Here is a 19,059-nt window from a genome sequence, read left to right as displayed (position 1 = left end):
TTCTTGGAATCCTGTCGTACGTGGTAAAAATGAATTGCCTCATCGCAAACATCAAGACCATCAAGCTTATGTCATCAACATGGATGACATTTATCTCCCTGGAAACCACTTGGTAGCCATGCACTTTCCCCGTGAAGGGTGTGTGGAGTATTTTGATTCGTATGGATTGCCACCTTTGGAAGACGACATCATCGAATTTATGAGAAGAAATGCCCAGACGACACGATTCAGTAATGTGGAACTATAAGGCATAGATTTCATGGTGTGTGGACAATATTATGTGTATTTTCAACGACGTCTTGGATATTCTTTAGAACATTTAGTGACTTATTTGGATCGTCACTCTTCTAGAAACTATGACAAAGTAGATCGATGGTTTTGTGACCGTTATGGAATATCGTTTGACTTTAGCAAGGAAACGTAACGTACATCAATAGTCCAAGTACTTCCATCAGAGGAAGTCTAGTTTCACTTTACAACGTTGTCAACCTTGTCAAAAATAGTTTGTTATTTTAAAAAACGCTTGTTTGGTTGCTTGTTTGAAAAATTGTTAATTATTGGTTGTTAGTTATTTGAATAAAAATGTATTTTGAAAAATTGTCTGTTGTTTGTTTCCAATTTTTATCATAATACATGCGCTTTGACTTCTCTCAACCCCACCCTCAAATCAAATTATCAGAGTGTTCCGACTCTTAACATTGTAGGGATGTTTTCTTTCGCGTCTGTGCTTGAACCATATAAAACGAGGCAGTCTCCAGTCTGACCACCCATTTTTGACTCATCCTCCTATGAAGATACCTTCTAATTTACCTAAACTGAACAAAGCCTACGTGCATTTGCACCGTGTTTAGCAAAGCCTGATACACAAACCTGAAGAGATAGAAAATGTCCGAATACTGAAAGTGGTCGAAGACCTGATAGGAGAGCTATTCAGAGAGGGAATCGAGAAGAAGGAAGAAGAGTAAACGGAGAAGTAGAAACCTCAGAAGCAGAACGTTCAGAGATAACATCAACATCACAAGAAGGAACGAAACAGAGGATGTGTGACTATCGCGTAGAAACTGAGGTCTCCTTCTCTTTCCAAAGAAGCAGACCTTATCCTATGGGAAAGCCGGTCGCCAGACTGGGAAGCAGTCTTAGACGACAAAAGATTGCCATAACTCTCCGTCCACAAAAATAGACCTTTTCATGGCTACAACAAATACTCTAGAAAAGAGATACTAGTCTAATTGCCAATTGCATGTTAGTAAGTTACAAATAAAGAAGTGTGTATATAAGCACTTCGTTTCCGTGGCTTGTCAAAACATAGTCTCTATGTGCTTGTTTTTCTAGCTAGTTTTGTAAATTACAAAAAAGTGAGTATGTTTTTTTCTAAGGTCACTCGTTCCATGTATTTGTTTGATAATATGGGTCTTGTGCGTTTTGGTAACAGGGGATGTCCTCATTCACGTCAACGTTTTACAAATATAAAGCGAATGTTCGTCAGTCTGGCTACCCGTCGCAGATTCATCAACTGAAAGAAGATAAGCAGACTCACCAGGCTTATTGAATTCCAGATGCACCTGGAATATACTAGGCGCCTCGAACCGTGATCCCCCAAACGGAAAACTGTGAAGAGTAAATAGATAGGCCACACAATCCCCGGGCGTGGCATGGGAGAAGGAGGATAGCATTCAATGTCTCAGAGCTGGAAGATTGGGGTACTGAGACAACTCAAGCTGCTTCCTCGCTCATAGCAGTTACAGTCGATCGGGACAATGACTGGAGCCGTCGTTGTGTTTGCGGTGCCCGGCCAAAGAGGTCTTACCATTATCCAGGTGCATCTGTAGTTCAAAACAACAGCCCTTCTCAGGCCTACCCCAATACTCTAGAAAGGAGACCATTCAAGTTGCCAATTGGTGTGAATGTGGACTAGTGTAAATATAAACATCGCCCCTTACCTAATATGTGTGTGTGTTTGCATGAATGAGCGTACATTTGTGTGTAGATGGTAGAGTGTGTGTTTTTTCCCCTTGCTTCTGTGTGGATAGCAAATTTTGTGGTTTGTATGAGTTCTCATACGTTCTGTGGATAGTATATTTTTTACCTCTTTCCCCTGTGTGGATAGTATATTTAGGGTTTGTGGATGGTAAGTAACAGTTAGTTTTACTTCATTCCGTGTGTGGATAGTATATTTGTTTAGGTTTGTATGAGTTCACGTACGTTTGTTTGGACAGTAGACACAGTGTGAAGTGAGTGTAATGAATATTTTCATTCGCGTCCGTGCTTGACAAATATAAATACGAGCGTACGTCATTCGCGCCATACTACACGGAATACTCAAAGAATATGGCTTCTAATACAATTGATAAAATAAAAACGTAGCCGGAAGTCGTGGACAGTTTGGGGATAATAGAAGAGATGCTGGTAAAACTGTATAAATGATCACTATTCTTACAGTCCCCTCCCAGTAAAGATAGAAATAAACAATTTGAGAAAGTCTAAGAAAAAACTAAGAAAAGTGAAACAAGAAAAAGAGAAGGAGGATGAGTAGGATATAAGAAGAATGAGACCATGAAACGAACAAATAGAAAAAGAAGAATAAAATGAGAAGAGGAAGAAAGAAAAGGAGAAGTATAAACAGGGGGAGAAAAGAATGAGAAGAAGAAGTCAAAAAGTGTAGGACAGAAAATAAGAAGCATGTGGACGAACAAAAGAAATTAGAAGAAAAAAGAAGAAACCCAAAGACCCTTTTCAGAGCCACTCATATCCCTCAAAAACATTTGCTTTCTTGCCTACAATATTGTTTAGTCAGTTTTATAGTTAACATTTGATACATTATGTTCATCAATCTATGTCTGTATGTTGTATGTGTTATATATGTTTATGTTCCGCCAGTCCCGCCCCTGCCAAGCGTTCTAGGTTTTTCTCGCTGTTTGGTCCGATTGAGGTCAGCCTTTTGCAACATTGATGCCAATTTCCAGTACCGTGACGTCACCCCTCTCAAATTCCTGTTGACCATAAACAGTCCCAATCCATTGTCTATACATTTCTTATGTTAAATTCCCATTGAACCTAAACGTCCCCAAGGTGTTTTAAAAGTGGTGACCCTAAACGTTCCCACGACCTTTGTGATTGGGATTTCCATAGACCCTTCGGTATCCCCATTTACTACTCTTCTGTTGTTCTGCAAACTCTATATTTCGGAATGCATACAAATATTCGTCGCTCACCCCTTTTTAAAATATTAATATACATGTAATTTAAAAATATTTTAGTCTTAAAAATGCACACATCGGAACAATATATTTTAATTATTTATTTTAGACATCAGTGTCTGCTATAAAAAAAAAAAACAATGGTGATTTTCTTCTTTTTCATCATTTGTCATGGAGACGAACATTTATATATTCACACCTTCCGGTCCAATATTAATTGTAAGGTAGAACGTAATAAAACATATTTTATACTCATAAATTAATAAGTTGTCGGACATGGTTCCGATTAAAATACAAATTTGCATGCGCAATCATGATCTTTAAGTGTGAGTATCAAGAGAAACTTGCAATGTCTTGTCATTGTATGGTTTTGGAAACATGGTGCCTCCACAAATACCAATTCCTTCATTATTGGTTAACCTACATCTTAAGAGAGAATACTGTTATGAAATTTGCGTGCAAGCAGTATGGCATGGCTGTACTGAGAGCTAGTGGAATGCTTGTTTTGTGTTAATATTGTAGAACCTGGCTGAATTTATAGTTCATCCGCTGACAGGTTAAGACCCGGCAAGTGTCAGACAACAAGTTATATCCCCATAATCTCTTCTTAGTACATTTCCTCTGACTTAGTACTATGTAATGCTGATATGTAATTGTCTTATCCATGTAGAAAAAATATTGAAATAGAGTCACATTGCTCTTATACAGAGATTAGTTATGTTGAATATTGCAAGCGAGCATTTGCCACTTTATACTCTTGTGACTTTAATTTCGAAGATTGCCGTCAGAAAACACACATGAATAAGAAATAATAGGACTTTAGTTTTTGGTTACTCATGAAGATAGATAAATTAACTTATGTATTTGTGTGATGTCATTTCTTTTCGGCTTACATCAAAGCATCCTAACGACGCTTACTTATGTGGAATATTTTAGTCTCGTAGAATCTGTTCCAATATCGTTTGTTAGAAATATACAAAACTAAGAAAAACGAATTAAGAGACTTCAACAACAAACAATGGCTTGATACAAATTAAAAAGGTAACTTAAGCTTACATTGGAAACACATAATCGAACATTAGCTTCTTCTAGTTCTTGGTTCATATGATTCGTACAATATTTGTTGTGATTATATCCATGCTTGCATCAGGCTAAAGCACACCTTAATTAAAAGGTACTTGCTTAAATGCAAGGTTAAAACTGGGAAAGATGTTTAGGTACATGAATTTACATAAAACGGTTGCGCAAGATGAAAATTAATATATTCAAATTCTATAAAGTTATATACATTAAAATATAAAAGTTGAACAGGATATCAAAGCCTTAATATAAAGCGTAAAACATCGTTACACCACACACTTGTTTCAGAATATCGCCAAAATGATCCTTGAGTGAGTTCGTAAAAAACAAAGAAACAAAAGAGCACTTGTGCCCGACAAGATGGAAATATATACACTCAACAATTATGTCCACCTTCAGTGGACACAGGCAAGGCATACACTTTGTTCGAGGTTGACCATTCAGAAATACAACACGTGCAAGGTAGGTGTATCAAATAACACGACCGGTACAGGAAGATAGTATGGATCAGGTATGTGTGTCCTTTAACACCATTGGTACGGGAATTTAGCATGGATCATGTATTTGCATCCTATAACACCGTCGGTGCATCACGTTTGCACAGGTCACGTATGTGTGCTCTATAACATAGTCGGTACAGGAAGGTAGCATGAGTCCGTTATGTGTGCCCTATAACACCATCGGTACGGGAAGGTAACATTAGTCAGTCAGGTATGTTTGTCCTATTTGGGTCAGGTATATTTGTCCTATAAAACCATGGACACAGAAAGTTAGCATGGGTCAGGTATATGTGTCCTATAACACCATGGGCACAGGAAGTTAACGTGGGTCAAGTATATGTGTCGCTTAACACCACCGGTACAGGCGGTAAGTATGAGTCAAGTATGTGTGTCCTACAACACGGACAGTACAATACCACATCATCTGTGCGGTTCATTCTCTTTGTCGTAAACCTGTCTCCAATGTTGATCCAAATTTATTTTATGGAGCTTTCAATCCACATATTCATGCATGTGTAGACACGTGTGACTGCATGCCAGCATTTACTGCTTTTCTGCTTCTACATTATTTGCAATGATGACCATGAGCCGTTTGTAAAGCGTGTTCGGCATCCTGACCAATTTCACTGTCTGATATTTTAATTACAGTTTACAAAGAAATTACAATATGTTTGTTTTACTTAAGTTCATCTCCATAATATATTTCAAAATTTATAAGAGAATTGGAGTTGTAACTTCGATATTGGAGTTCATGCTTAAAGACAAAGAAAAAAGATCGAGTCTCAATTCATGCGCCAATGTAGATATGTGAGAAAGCATGCCAGTAGCTTCTCGTGGGTCGGTGGTTCTTTCCGGGGTTTTCCCGGGTTCTTCCTCCACCATTAATACTGGCCGCCATATATGGCCTATCGTGTGCTGAAAAATGGCGTTAAACCCCACAACAACAACAACAATTCATGCGCTTTATATAACAACAAAATTAAATATCGACGCTCTACTATTTATTACCGAGTTTACAAGGGTGCTTTAACAATAAGATTTCTATGTTTATACAAAACTTTATAAGCAAAATACATGTACGGTAACAAAACGATTTAAACTGTCGTTGTTTATTCTGATTTTCAGTAATAATAATAATAATAATAATAACAATCTCACGGAATTACAGAGGCATATAAGTTTCATTCTCAAGTAAATAAATAGAAAGGCTCTATAGGGTCAAATTCATTCATTCACTGTTTTATCCTGGCATTCTCGTAAGCTACTTTACAGTTGCATACCACTGAAATAATACAGGTGATACTAAATTGGTGATGATGTATATAAACTGTGGACGAGTATAATAAAATATCAATAACTTCCAATGTGACCCAGTTTCACGAACGTATGGACACAAACGTGCCCCGGCCATTGAGAAGGTCATGTATATGCAAAACACATGTGATTTGATCCTTTAAAATGCCAAGTATTCTCGAAATACAAGTGTGCTTTGTTGTTTCAAAAGGCCCCTTATTCTCAATAAAAGCAACGTGTCTTGTTTTTTTCACAAGGTCATGTATTTTACGAAACACAAATGTTCACTGGTGCTCCAGAAGCTCATGAATTCTCGAAACAAATGTTGCTTGGTCCATTGGAAGTTTCTGTATGCTCGAAACACCAATGTTCTTTTGTTCTCCAGAAGGTCACGTATTCTCGAAATTCAATATGGTTCGGTCCATCGAAAAGCCATACATTCTCGAATCAAAAATGTGGCTTCGCCCATCAAAAGGCCATCTATTCTTGAAACACAATTGTGACTTGGTCGTTCAGAATTTCACGTATACTAGAAACACACACGCGGCTAAGTCCTTCAGAGGGTCGTGCATTCTCGAAACCTTTTGAACATGAAACCTAAATTCAATCTCAAGAATTTGAACTGGTTTGACATTTGTAGATTTTCATCTGAATAGTTACAATTGTTTGAACATTCAGGATCTTCTTAACGTTTCTTTTCCATGCTAGTGTAAAGAAGTTTCAAGTGTTCTGCATATTTAATTCATTTTATGTGCTTGACCTTTGTTTGAGATTGAGGATATAGTTTTGCTTCCCCGACTATGTTTTGACAGCCTTATATTTTTTCATGATTCTAAAACGTAAGCAGTATACTAGCTTGAGTTTATGCTCAAGATTTGACCTCGTTTACGAATTCGTGTATTGATCCATTAGAAATGTTCCTGTTTGCAGAAATGTGTGTTGCATCATAGCTCAGATGGAAGTTCTTATACAAATAGAGGTTTCGTAAACAGATTCTTCGTTCCTTTCTTAGTTGTATTCAGATATAATTTGAGAGAAATCATTTATTTACATTAGTCATTGGAATTACAAAGTACTCATTGGCTTTTTTTAAGGACTCATTTAACAACATTCTGGATTATAACATTGTTAAATATCGACATTTAAGAGTATTGGAATTCATTCGGAACATACTGTACCTTTGGATTTGTGATAAAACATTAGGATAATGTTTGATTTATATTTAAATACTATCATAGTCTTTTGAATTGTTATTTTCCATTTTAGGGATGATATTATTTTTTTAAATTAAATTTGTTGGCTTTGCCTTCTTTTGCATAGTTTAAGACCTGGATTCGTAACAAAGATGTAAAGCGGGAGGTCGTTGGTTCGAACCCCGGCCAAGTCATACCAAAGACTAACAAAAATGGTATTAACGGCTGCCTCGCTTGGCGCTCGGCGTTAAGAGGTTAGTGTTAGGACTGGTCGGCCTGTTGTCAGGATAACTTGATTGGGTGGGACATCATGCTACGTGTCTATGGCATGATGCCCCAGAGCCAGACATCACTATAAACTGCTACACTGCAGACATCGTAACGATATGACTGATAAATTGTTAAAAGCTTCGTTAAAAATTCTAATCACACATAATCACACGCAAATATTCTTGACGCAATGTTGATTATAATCCACGTTCTCTGTCTTCAGATGTATTTTTTTCAAAACGAGTCATTTATACCACTATGCTATAGACAGTCACACTTCACAAGGTGAAGATTATAAATGGCTTTCGTAGCTGCTTGTACTTACACAGCATCTGTGCATTATTTGCGGGCTTTGTTTCTTTCGCAGAGTAACGAGGATTCTCGAGTACTGCAAATAGCTCCAACATTATATCACCAGTGTCAGGGAATGATCCATCTTCTTAACCGCTATAACTGGACAGAGTTCACTATAGTGACCACCAAAATATCTAGTAATAAGGATTTCGTGGGGTGCATGGAAGAAATGGTCAAACTCAGAGGCGTCACACATGGATACATCACCAAATACAGGTAAGGGACTGGTAAGTTGTTTGCAGCTGGACTAGCAGTGCAGAGTAGGTGCGACTTTTCTTATTAAAACGTATCTATATTACACTTGATGTTTAAGAAACTTTACACGGAGGGACCAAAGTACTATAGACTAGGTTATGACCCCCTCATTCTTAGGCTCCCAACAAACAATTTAGATGAACTGTGTACAGGAACTTAATATCGACAACAAAGAGTTAATTAAACTCCACTAGTTATAATCCAGGGTTGCATATTGCACTAGTGTTTAATCCAGGGTTGCATATTGCACCAGTGTTTAATCCAGGGTTGCATATTGCACGAGTGTCTAATCCAGGGTTGCATATTGCACTAGTGTCTAATTCAGAGTTGCATATTGCACTAGTGTCTAATCCATGGTTGCATATTCCACTAGTGTCTAATCCAGGGTTGCATATTCCACTAGTGTCTAATCCAGGGTTGCATATTGCAATTTAGGCTCCAGTTAAACTAGATTTTCTAAAACATACTTGTGATTACATTGCATGCTTTACTTACGACTACTTCCGTTTTTGAATTGTTAAACCAAAAATAAAATTCTTGTTATCATCATTTATATCCATTGCTGAAATGTAGGGAAAACAATGCTAATTCGACTCGTAATTGTCGTGTCAATTCAATAAAAAGCATTAAATAGACAAGTAATATTATTAATGTGGAGACAGTATGATCCTAGCAAAATACTTTCGTTATCTGTAATCATCTCAGGTAACGATTGATTTGTATTATTATAAATGTATTATATACCTGTGGACCCCTTAACACCTTAACAAATATTTACTTATTTTACAGATTTACATTATCATCAGTAATAGAGATTGATTTGGATGATGACGATCCGTTGGCTAGTGATGCAAAAATTGACAAAGCCTTAGCGGGTGTTAAACAGAGCACAGCGAGAGTATTTTTACTCCATGCAAAGTAAGTCAACTAAGTTTACTTTCTACACTACATGCTACATACATATTTTCCTTATACTTTAGTCAAATGTTCTATAATAGTTCATGCGCATTGCCAATAATAAACATATATGTTTTGTGTAATTTTGATATTCTAAGATGTGAACTAATATTAAATTATATTGATACGATGACTGTAATGAATATTAGTACCACTCTATGGTCTTAAAATAAAGAAACAAGAAAGAGCAAAATCAGTAAGTTTTGTACAATTGAAAATGTACTTTATTTTCTTAAAATAAAAAGTGAAAGGTAAAGATAACTTACATTATGGTGAGTGAAGTCCTCAAGTCCTACATGTTCCATTAATTTCACAAGTTTCTAGTGATCAGAATGAGTTCCGTGGTATTCCAAATGATGGTCAGAAATGTGTTGATTTATCAAAAGTACAGAACAAGCACTATGCTATGGGGGTTGCACGGTTGCAACGGAGTTAGTGATCGTAGCGCCTAAAATTACCTCCCTTAGCTCCAATGCGCATGCCCACAAAAAAATCTCCAGTTCCGGATAGTTCACCATTCTACACTTGGTTAGCGAAACATAAAGTCAACAAAGTAAGGTATCTTAGCTGTACTACAGATCATTATGGTTAAACCACTTAATCAATTATATATGTCAAACAGCTTTTGTTCATACTAGGAGAATAATTATAGACATTAAATCATATAATTAGATTTAGTGTCCATACTTACATTATATCAGATAATTAAATAATATTTACTTTCCATACTGAAATGATATCAAATATTAAAATTAAATACACTGTCCATACCTGATAATATAAATTCATGATCCATAATTTCAGATGCATTTGTAGGAACATTTCACTCTGCTCTCCGATTGTAAACATTTATTACACATTTTTGGTTATATAACTGTAACGAAAACAATCGCAATAATTTGCATTTTTTCATATGTTGATTTATCTTTCTTTCTCAGTTATTTTCGCAAGGCTGATAATTCGTTTATAACACGAGTTAAGAAAGTTATAACACAAGTTCGATAAAAAAAGTGTATCACGAATTCGATACGTCAGCTGATTTGTAATGCTGAATAGTTTGAACCAGAAAAGTTTTTTTTTTTTTAAATGGATCACAGTATTTTAATGTATTCAGAGGAACTTAACAAGCAATAATTACATTAGCTATCATAACGATAAGTGGCGAAATATATATTCATATTTGGGTGTAAATATCGTACAATATTCAGATTAAATAACATGCCCAATGACGTTTTGTTGTTGTTTCATTTTCTTTTTGACTTTTGAAACACAAAATATCAGACGGTACATGCAATAACTTTCAGCATGATTTTTCTTTGCTTATGCTGACACGTAATAACTCTCGAATTTGCCGGGGTCTTTAGACAACATTTCTAATTGCCACCAGCAAATTCATCTGGAACAGCTTCTTAAAATTAGTTTAATTCTGTTTAACTTTCCTTGCATCAATAATGTAAGTTTTAAAGATCCAATTATTTCCCAGATTCGGTCATATTACTTTGGTTCTCCTTTTAAATCAATATTGATCCACGTGACCGGATGTAAAATTGCAAACAGTATGATTTAAAAAAGTGATTGCTTGTAAGAACATACTCTACAAGTCAATAATAAATGGATGCTCACAAATATTCATACTTGTTGTCTTTATCTATCAGTCACTCATTCTAACTTACCATCATGTTATACTCGTTTTTAACCAGAAGTATGTTTATGTAATATACGTATGCGAACACACAATCATTCGAGGATATACATACCCATGCACCAGATGAAAGAAGACAGACAAGCATACAGACAGACAGGCAAATAGGTGAGATCCACAAATGTCACATACATGTATAGTGTCTAACATCGATATTTCTCCAAATTGTATGCTCTAAAATTTCCAACCATTCATGGAAATAAAATTAAAATAATCATCAAGGAGACTCGTACATGCACCTGTCTGTTCAAGCGTGGTTGACATTTGTGCATTTTGAAAAAATGCTAAAGTTATTTCATGAAAAATGTAATGAACATTAATAGAAAAGCAACAATCTAAATCAATAATAAAAATAAACCCTTAAGAAGTTCGAATTTTTTCTCGTTGTCGTTCAACCTCCATTAACTGCTATGATTGAAGCTGTACGAAATAAACATATTTTCATTATTCTTCAAGCGAGATAAATTCCAAGAACTTTTTACGCAGCGATACACTTTCGCACAATAAAATAATACAAACTAAAGCATAAGGTAGTAATGGAAAGATAATGAAATTCTAAAATGGGCAGATAATATTTATTTGAAAGCTGGGAGCAGCGCAAGATAGTGAGAGAGAGAAAAAAAGACATAAAAATAATCGATCAAATATTGATAGAATTTCTTTTTAAGATAGTGAGATATCGATCATGCTTGCATAATGTGAGCGGTCTGTCACATTTTCTTGATTTACATTTGCCATCTTAATTTATTGAACTATCCGGAAGTGAGTTGCACCGATATGCCCTCTGGTGTTTTCAAGCGGAGATACTAACCGTGAAACCCCCTATAATCCCAAAATGTGTTTAAATGAATTCACGTTATTTACAATACAGCTATAAATCCAAATATTTTTGAATATATTCACGGTATGTCCGTGAAAACTATCAACTATCCAAATAGTCATAGAACGAATGCTAGAGAAATATAATTACAGGGAACGACGGATTAACCTCAATATAATTTCCAAGATTGCAGAATGCTTATTTCTTTTATATAGTAAAACCTAAAACATATAGACGGTTCAGGGACTCAATTTACAATGCACATCGAACAGGGTCGCGTGAATTACACTAGCTTGAATTACACTAGCTAATCAAGAATTAGCTTAGCTGAATCGTTTTTATTAAATCCACGACTTCAATTCGCATCACCTGTTGCCTATATGAATTACCACAAGTGTCAACCTAGAAAATTTATGAATTTGATCTACGACTGTTAAATGACTGATACCACGGTACAAACCATTCCAAAGAAATATTGGTATTTAAATATTTTTTAACTATTGCGTTTACAAACTATAATTATGATTGCTAATACACACAATATAGGAACACGTGACGATTAGTGTTTTATTTTATCTACAAAATTAATATCAAGAATTTCGCCTTACTTGTACTTTAATCACAATTATTAATGTGTAGACTATATAAACATGATATGCGTACACTAATAAAATATTCTGTTCTAAATTCTTCTAAATTCTTCTTAACTTTGCATCTGATAGTTCACTTTATATTCGAACACATATAGCTTCAATAATTGCAAAACATACGTCAGGAAAGAATAAAACTGAGACAGAGAGATACGTCTTTGTAGTCTACCCCGTGAACATTTTCTGAAGCGACTTCAATCTATGACAGAAATTACCATACCTTCATCTGGCGGAATTCTTATGCATCTAAGTGAGAGTATAGTTGAACGAGACTATCGAGTTTCTACGCTCCACGTTATACTTAATAATTTGGACGAACAGCATAGACCTTGAGCTATTCGCAAATCCATATATAGGCTGATTGATAATCCAGGTCCAAGCTGCTTGCAGATGCGGATCCAGGCTGTTCGCATATCCTGACAAGGTTGCTTGCAGATCCGGATCCAGGCTGTTCGCACATCCAGATCCTGGCTGTTCGCACCTGCATGAACGTTATGCATGGTGGAGAAAGATAGTTATGTCTGTTAATAAAATTAGAAAAGATCTTCTCGATCATATTAGGAATATTTCTTCGGAATTTAATTCATATTACTCTAAGTGTCTTTTGAATTTTCATTTTTGTATTCTACGGAAATAAATTACTCCTTTAATTTTACTGAAGTATTGCTTTCACTTTCTTTCTGTAACATATGTAAAGACCATAGATCCGTAACAATTGTTGAGAAATAAGTCATTTTGTTGATTTTACTACGCTTGTTGATTTTACTACGTTTGTTGATTTTGCTACGCTTGTTGATTTTACTACGTTTGTTGATTTTGCTTCAGTCATTTACATAGTGTATGACCTAGAGGCGTAACACTGCTCTTGGGTCAAACAAACCCACTAAATAAAAGCATGCGATCGAGCTCTGCCAACCTATCATCTGAGCATGTCACATGGCCGTGTGATATATACATGTCGATCTACTACGTATCGCGTATCCTGACTACGGCTCAATCCGAGTTTGCTGAACGTGCACGTATACATCATATGATTTATTTCTCCGTACCGTGCTCATTACCACTCTGTGAGTTTTTCCGATTAATGCAGTCAGGTAATAATTATTGGAGATTTATTTCTTTACAAAAATACTTGCTTCCTTTGACGCGATTGTTTTTGTTGTTGTTGTTTTTGTGTCCGTCGGCCAGTTTTATTGAGTACATTTGATTCTCTAAACACATTTTGATATTGTCACTATGGTGTTTCTTGTTTGAAATGTCCTGCTACTGTTTTGTCAGATCATAAACTTCAGTTGACTGCATATGGTCAGAGAAGTCGAATGAATACATGGAGTCGTACGAATCGTTGTACATGACGGATTGTTATTTCGTAACATAAACTATCGATGTCAGTGAACAATAATCGTTCTCGGTAATTATATGTTTCTTTAAATAACCCGTAGTGAAAATCGCATATCATCAGCTATTTCATAACTCGAGCAGTGTAAATCCAAAATAGACCAGTTTGAGTTTTACTATCGTTCTTGTGCAATGATTCACCACTAGGTTCCCATCCAAGATCAAAACTGAGACAAAAACTGGCGATGACACAAGCTTGTCATAACGTTCTTCGTTGTTAAGAAGCTCAGCAGTGACATTTTCTAATATTCTATATGGTCTTTCCAAACACGATATTGTTAACAGCTTAGTCATGTTTGTGAGTAATGCTGGAGTGTCACACCACTTATTTTTAAATCAGCATCCATGTCAATACTGGTGATGGATACTACCACGCTTGATCTAACTCGTAGTGCTGCGCGCGCACATTTTTGAAAGCGTCGAAGATTTCAACGAGCAAGAACGCGCCAATCTTCAGATTGAGATTATGGTAAGCGTCAAGGTTTGTTATCTCAAAGTTATCCCACGATTTGCATGCTTGTAATCAGCATCTGTTAGTTTTCGTCCGCTTTGCTCTTTATAAAGAATCTTGGCCAGGTAATTGTTTAATTGAAAACTTTTCCAAGTCGGTCATGTACTAGTATCGATATACTGTTTTGCAGTTAACACTATCAACGTTGTCACCGAATTCCTCCTTGACTAATAAACACTTTTTTGTGTGTTTCTAAGAGTCCATGTAGACTGTACGCTATAAATAAACCTGCGATACCCGTGTGATAATGACCTATAGTTTTCCATATTGTTTGGAATGCACTTGATCATCCTTTGATACTGCCAGACAATTAGTTGTGAATCATATCTTCTCAGATAATGCAACACTACAAGAATAAACTCTGGCCATCACAGTTTTGGATTATAAGCGCCATGTACTGATCCTCAATATATTCCCGTTGAGTGATCATAATATCTGATTCGATCTGTTCCAAGCACCAGCATGTCATTCAATCGTGTCACATAATCAGGACCTCAAAACAGCACAAGCAGCATTGAGTATTTATGACTTTTTGTACGTAAATCCACACGGGACGTGTTCTTTATACTGCCGTGTCGATGAACAATAGGGATTATTTTCAACTTCAGCTATAAGTACTAGCAATAACTCTATGCATGGTTAAAACACACCTGGAAAACGAGTAGTTCTATCGAAATTTGTAATATTATCTGGTTTAGTTAATAACGGAACTATTTATTGCACACATATCAGCCAGTGTTGTCTAGACGTGCAGGATCAGTGTAGACGGCACATGTAGTAGTATCATTTGAGATGATTGTTATATTGTCCTTTCATTAGTCCGGAAACGTTTTATTATCCAACAGTAGTATCCGGCATTTTCTTCACCTACATGGGGCAGATCAAAACAGTGAGCAGATATCAGCCACATGTTTACCTTGCTGTCTTCCACACAAAAGACGTTTACTAAAATGTTGTTCAGCTTTCCAGTGTTTCGTATCTGGTTGAGTTGCACAAGGAAGTTTATTCCGGTAAGGTTCAACGTATGCTAATGCCGTATATAGTTACTGATTTAGTTTGGTATTTGGAGTGTTTTGTTGTTTTAGGTGGATACAGTGCAGATCGCTCTGCCCAAAGAAAACACAATTTGTCGTTATTTGTGACGTGTATACAGCTTTCGCTGTTTTCATTCCTTGCTGGCAACTCCAGATACGATTTTCCGTGTAACTGATTTTATCGCAATACGTTCATAACAGCGCCGCCAATGACAAAGTACCCCCCTCATAGAGAAGTATGGTACGTTTAGTTCGAGGACTTTAATTTTTTTAACGCTGTAATATTTGCTCATGATGATTTAACTTTACTGACAAAAATATCAGGCTTTGTTTATGCCATCAAGTTTGGTCAAGAGGACAGTGATTTAAATCAAGTACTCGATTTCCTTGTCGGTACGTAAATGCGCGTTCATAATCTGCCTGATACTCTGTTCGGAACGTGCTGCTAGCTCAGATAAACCATGCCTGATAACTCCTTGATATCCAGCAAATGTTTCATCACGTTTTGTGTAACGAACTGAGACCCTGTTTTAATTTTCTAATAGCCAGTCATATTGTGGCGTTCTGTCGTATTGGGGTGGGGTTCTCCCAATATAATTTAATTAAATTAAATTGAAAGTTCCACCCTGGCTCGTTAGGTTAGAAAGTTAAATTAGTGATGATGTAGATTTACAGCTCTTAGCCCCCAGTCAGCAACGCCGACGGTTAAATTATAAAGAACACGAAGATGAAATTCAATCAATAACAATTTAATAAATGTGATAATTTAAAAACGATAACTTCCAATCACTCGTCTTTCCCTCGACCAAGTGACAGCCTAATTCATCCCGTGATTTACAGTGTGAGTTCGATTTTCAACCCTGTCCTTGCATCTACTCATCTATTTCTTCCCGCTGATTCTTCCTTCTTTCCGTTCCTCTAACTCCCCCTTTGTCTCTGTTTCCCTCTCTACTATCTCCTCCTCCAACTTCGCTCCCAGACTTCAACTTCTCCTGACTTCTCCTTTCCCTCTCTATTATCTCCTCCTCCAATTCGCTCCTAGACTTCAACTTGTCCTGAGTTCTCTCCTTTCTTCTCTTTTCCTCCGTCTCTCTATCTGAGACTACGGGACCAAACTGAAACTGGTCTGTCCCTCAAAGCTTCCTTTTGAAGCTCTCTGTACTTAGACCTTCCCGCTCTAAGATTTTCCCGCCAATAACGAATGGCTATTCGGAGTTACGCTAACCTCTTCTCTGGGTAATTTCTCTCAGCGAACTAACTTTTGCCGGAAAACGCAGGGATATCATTCTACCCAAATCAAGGTCTCCTCCTATCTCGATTCTGATTGGGTGGCGCTGTGCCCCTGTCCAATCGTCTTAGCGGCCAGTTCAACCTGTCTGTCTGTGTGCAGGGGAAAGAAGTTAGGACACTCCCACTTCTTCAGGCAATTTCTTTTGATCTTGGAAACATTTCGACACCTAGGTGATAATTGGCTGTCTATGACTTCGCAACTCCGATATCCGGTCCTTCGATTCTAGCCACAACAATCTTACGTAACGGATTAGTGCTAGCCTTCGGCAATGTTCGACATCAAACAATGACCCGTCAGAATTACCTTGATTATACATGTTTCAAACTGGCTACTCTGGGTCGGGGTAAATATGACACCCCCCTCCACGCTTGAGAATAAAATCGGGATTTTATTCCCTCAAAATTACTTCAAATGCAATGACATTAATACACGAAATAAAGAACAAAATTATCGCGACACTATACACTGAGTGCGAACATGAATATATATATATATATATATAAAGAGAGAGAGAGAGAGAGAGAGAGAGAGAGAGCGATCCATACCATTCCAGCGCTCCTGCTCCTGAAATCGGCGCCTACGTTCTCAGTTCCTTTCACGTATCTGATCTGCATCTGGTATTGTTGTAAGAACAGCGACCATCGCATCAATCGTCCATTCGACAATTTCGCCTGCGCGAGATACGCGAGTGGTTGGTGGTCGGTCTCCAAGATGAACTTCCGCCCGTATAAGTACCGCTCGAACCGTGATATACCGAACACGATTCCGAGGCATTCTCTCTCCGATACGGAGTAGTTCTTCTCGGCAGCTGACAACTTCCGACTGCCGTACGCGACATATAACGATTCCCGTGCGACGATGCGGGTTTTATCGGTCCGATTAAATTCATCGCGACGCATCGAAATGGTTCATCGATAACAGGTTTACTCCCCAAGTGGACGGGTCGCTGAGCCGTTTCCGGTGCCATTCTCTGGCACTTGTCACAGGAGAGACAGAACCGCTTAACGTTTCCCTGGACCCCTGGCCAGTAGAATTCTCTGACAAGACGGTCAAGCGTCTTGGCAATTCCCATGTGTCCACTCATGAGACTTTCGTGCGCGAGTTTTAACACTTTGCCTCGCTTCTCTTTCGGCACGACGACTTGCTTAAAGTGTTTGCGGCCTTTCCTGGCGTGGCGATACAAGATCCCCTTCTTGTACTCAAACTTCACCGCGCCATTCGGAGTCTCTTTCTCCGTTCTTGCTTCAGCGTATTTGTGCAACTGCGCCAGAGTTGCGTCTCCCTGTTGGAGCTTCCTCAGCTCGGCCTGAAGAACGTTACTCACCGGTGTCGATGTAACTTCCATCGGCTTCGCTTCCGTCTGTCGACTCTTGGACCTGGTTTCCACAGCACTCACCGGCATCGGTGTGCAGGTTTCTGGGTTCGGTTGTGGCAACACATAACGACATCCCAGTATGACGTCATGTGATAAACCATCCAAGCATGCAGCTTCAATTTTCCCCTTCACGTACGGTGAATCGAGGTCAATGACAGCCACTGGCAATGAGTCACGCGCGCTGTTCGCGTACTGAACTTCGATTACCTCCCCTGTGTAATCCTCGGGCTTAACGTACTTCTTGTCCACAAGGGCTGGGACGCTACACCCAGTGTCATACAAGATGGTGGCACCTTCTCCGTTGACAGTAGCAGACGCGAGGTTGGCTGGGTTACAGCTTGCCTCCGGCTCGCGCTCCTTCCTAGCGACGGCATTCACCTGGGTCTGCCTGCCCTTGGGACAGTCCCTGGCAATATGCCCCGGGCGCTTGCAGTTGTAACACGTCGGCGGCCCTGGCCGACCTGCAAGTCCCGCTTTCGTGGGTGAGGCCTGTCCAGGTCTATGGTTGGCATCCCTACCTGTAGATCCCCCTCCGACCCTCCCGTCGCCCTGACGGTTACGGACAGCCGGCTCTACCTCAACCACACGGCGCGACTCAGTGGGTCGGGGTCGGTCCGCACCCCCGGAACCTCCACTTTTCGAGTGTGCCTGCTCGTATCGCTCCGCCATGCTAGCGATCTCTTCGAGCGTCCGGTGCTCTCTCTCTCTCCTAGAAAGACTGTCAACTCGCGACGGTAAGTACTCAGGACATGTTCCTTGAGTATAACCTCGCGTAGCCCGTCGTACGATCGTTCGACTTCGGCCATCTTCATCCACTTCTCAAATAACCCTCGAACACGGGTGTGGAATTGAGAGTGGGTCTCCGTTGCCTTTTTCGTCGAGTCCCGAAAAAGTTTACGATATGTTTCGGCGGTCAGCCGATAATGGCAGAGAAGGGCCTTTTTGAGCGCATTGTAGTCGTCAGCATCGTCTGCAGCTAAGCCGTGGTAGACTTCACGAGCTGCACCTTGCAAAAAAGCTGAGACATTAATCGCCCAATGCTGTTCAGGAATTTTATGAGCGTGAGCGAGTTTCTCGAACTGAACAAGAAAATCGTCGATAGATTCCTCCTTATCGCTGAACCGCGGCATACTTATCTGGACCATTCGGTGGTCGATGAAAGGTCGTCCGGTCCCTCCA

General features: G+C 38.4%; 1 protein-coding gene across 3 annotated transcripts in view; it reads left to right on the top strand.

Moving 5' to 3' along the window:
• LOC149802501 (glutamate receptor ionotropic, NMDA 2B-like) overlaps nt 1-19,059 on the top strand; it is a 141,207-nt gene that overhangs the window by 66,404 nt on the left and 55,744 nt on the right. For all 3 annotated transcript variants that reach the window (XM_089951744.1, XM_089951743.1, XM_089951745.1), the window contains 2 exons: nt 7,901-8,103; nt 8,932-9,060. In XM_089951744.1, coding sequence (XP_089807870.1) covers nt 7,901-8,103; nt 8,932-9,060 — 332 coding nt within the window. The remainder of the gene's footprint in view (nt 1-7,900; nt 8,104-8,931; nt 9,061-19,059) is intronic.

This window comes from Sinohyriopsis cumingii, chromosome 3 (assembly GCF_028554795.1).
Source record: "Sinohyriopsis cumingii isolate HCF-2022 chromosome 3, ASM2855479v2, whole genome shotgun sequence".
Classification (NCBI taxonomy): Eukaryota; Metazoa; Mollusca; class Bivalvia; order Unionida; family Unionidae; genus Sinohyriopsis; species Sinohyriopsis cumingii.
The sequence above is the reverse complement of the archived record's forward strand: the minus strand, read 5'-3'. Positions and strand labels throughout refer to the sequence as shown.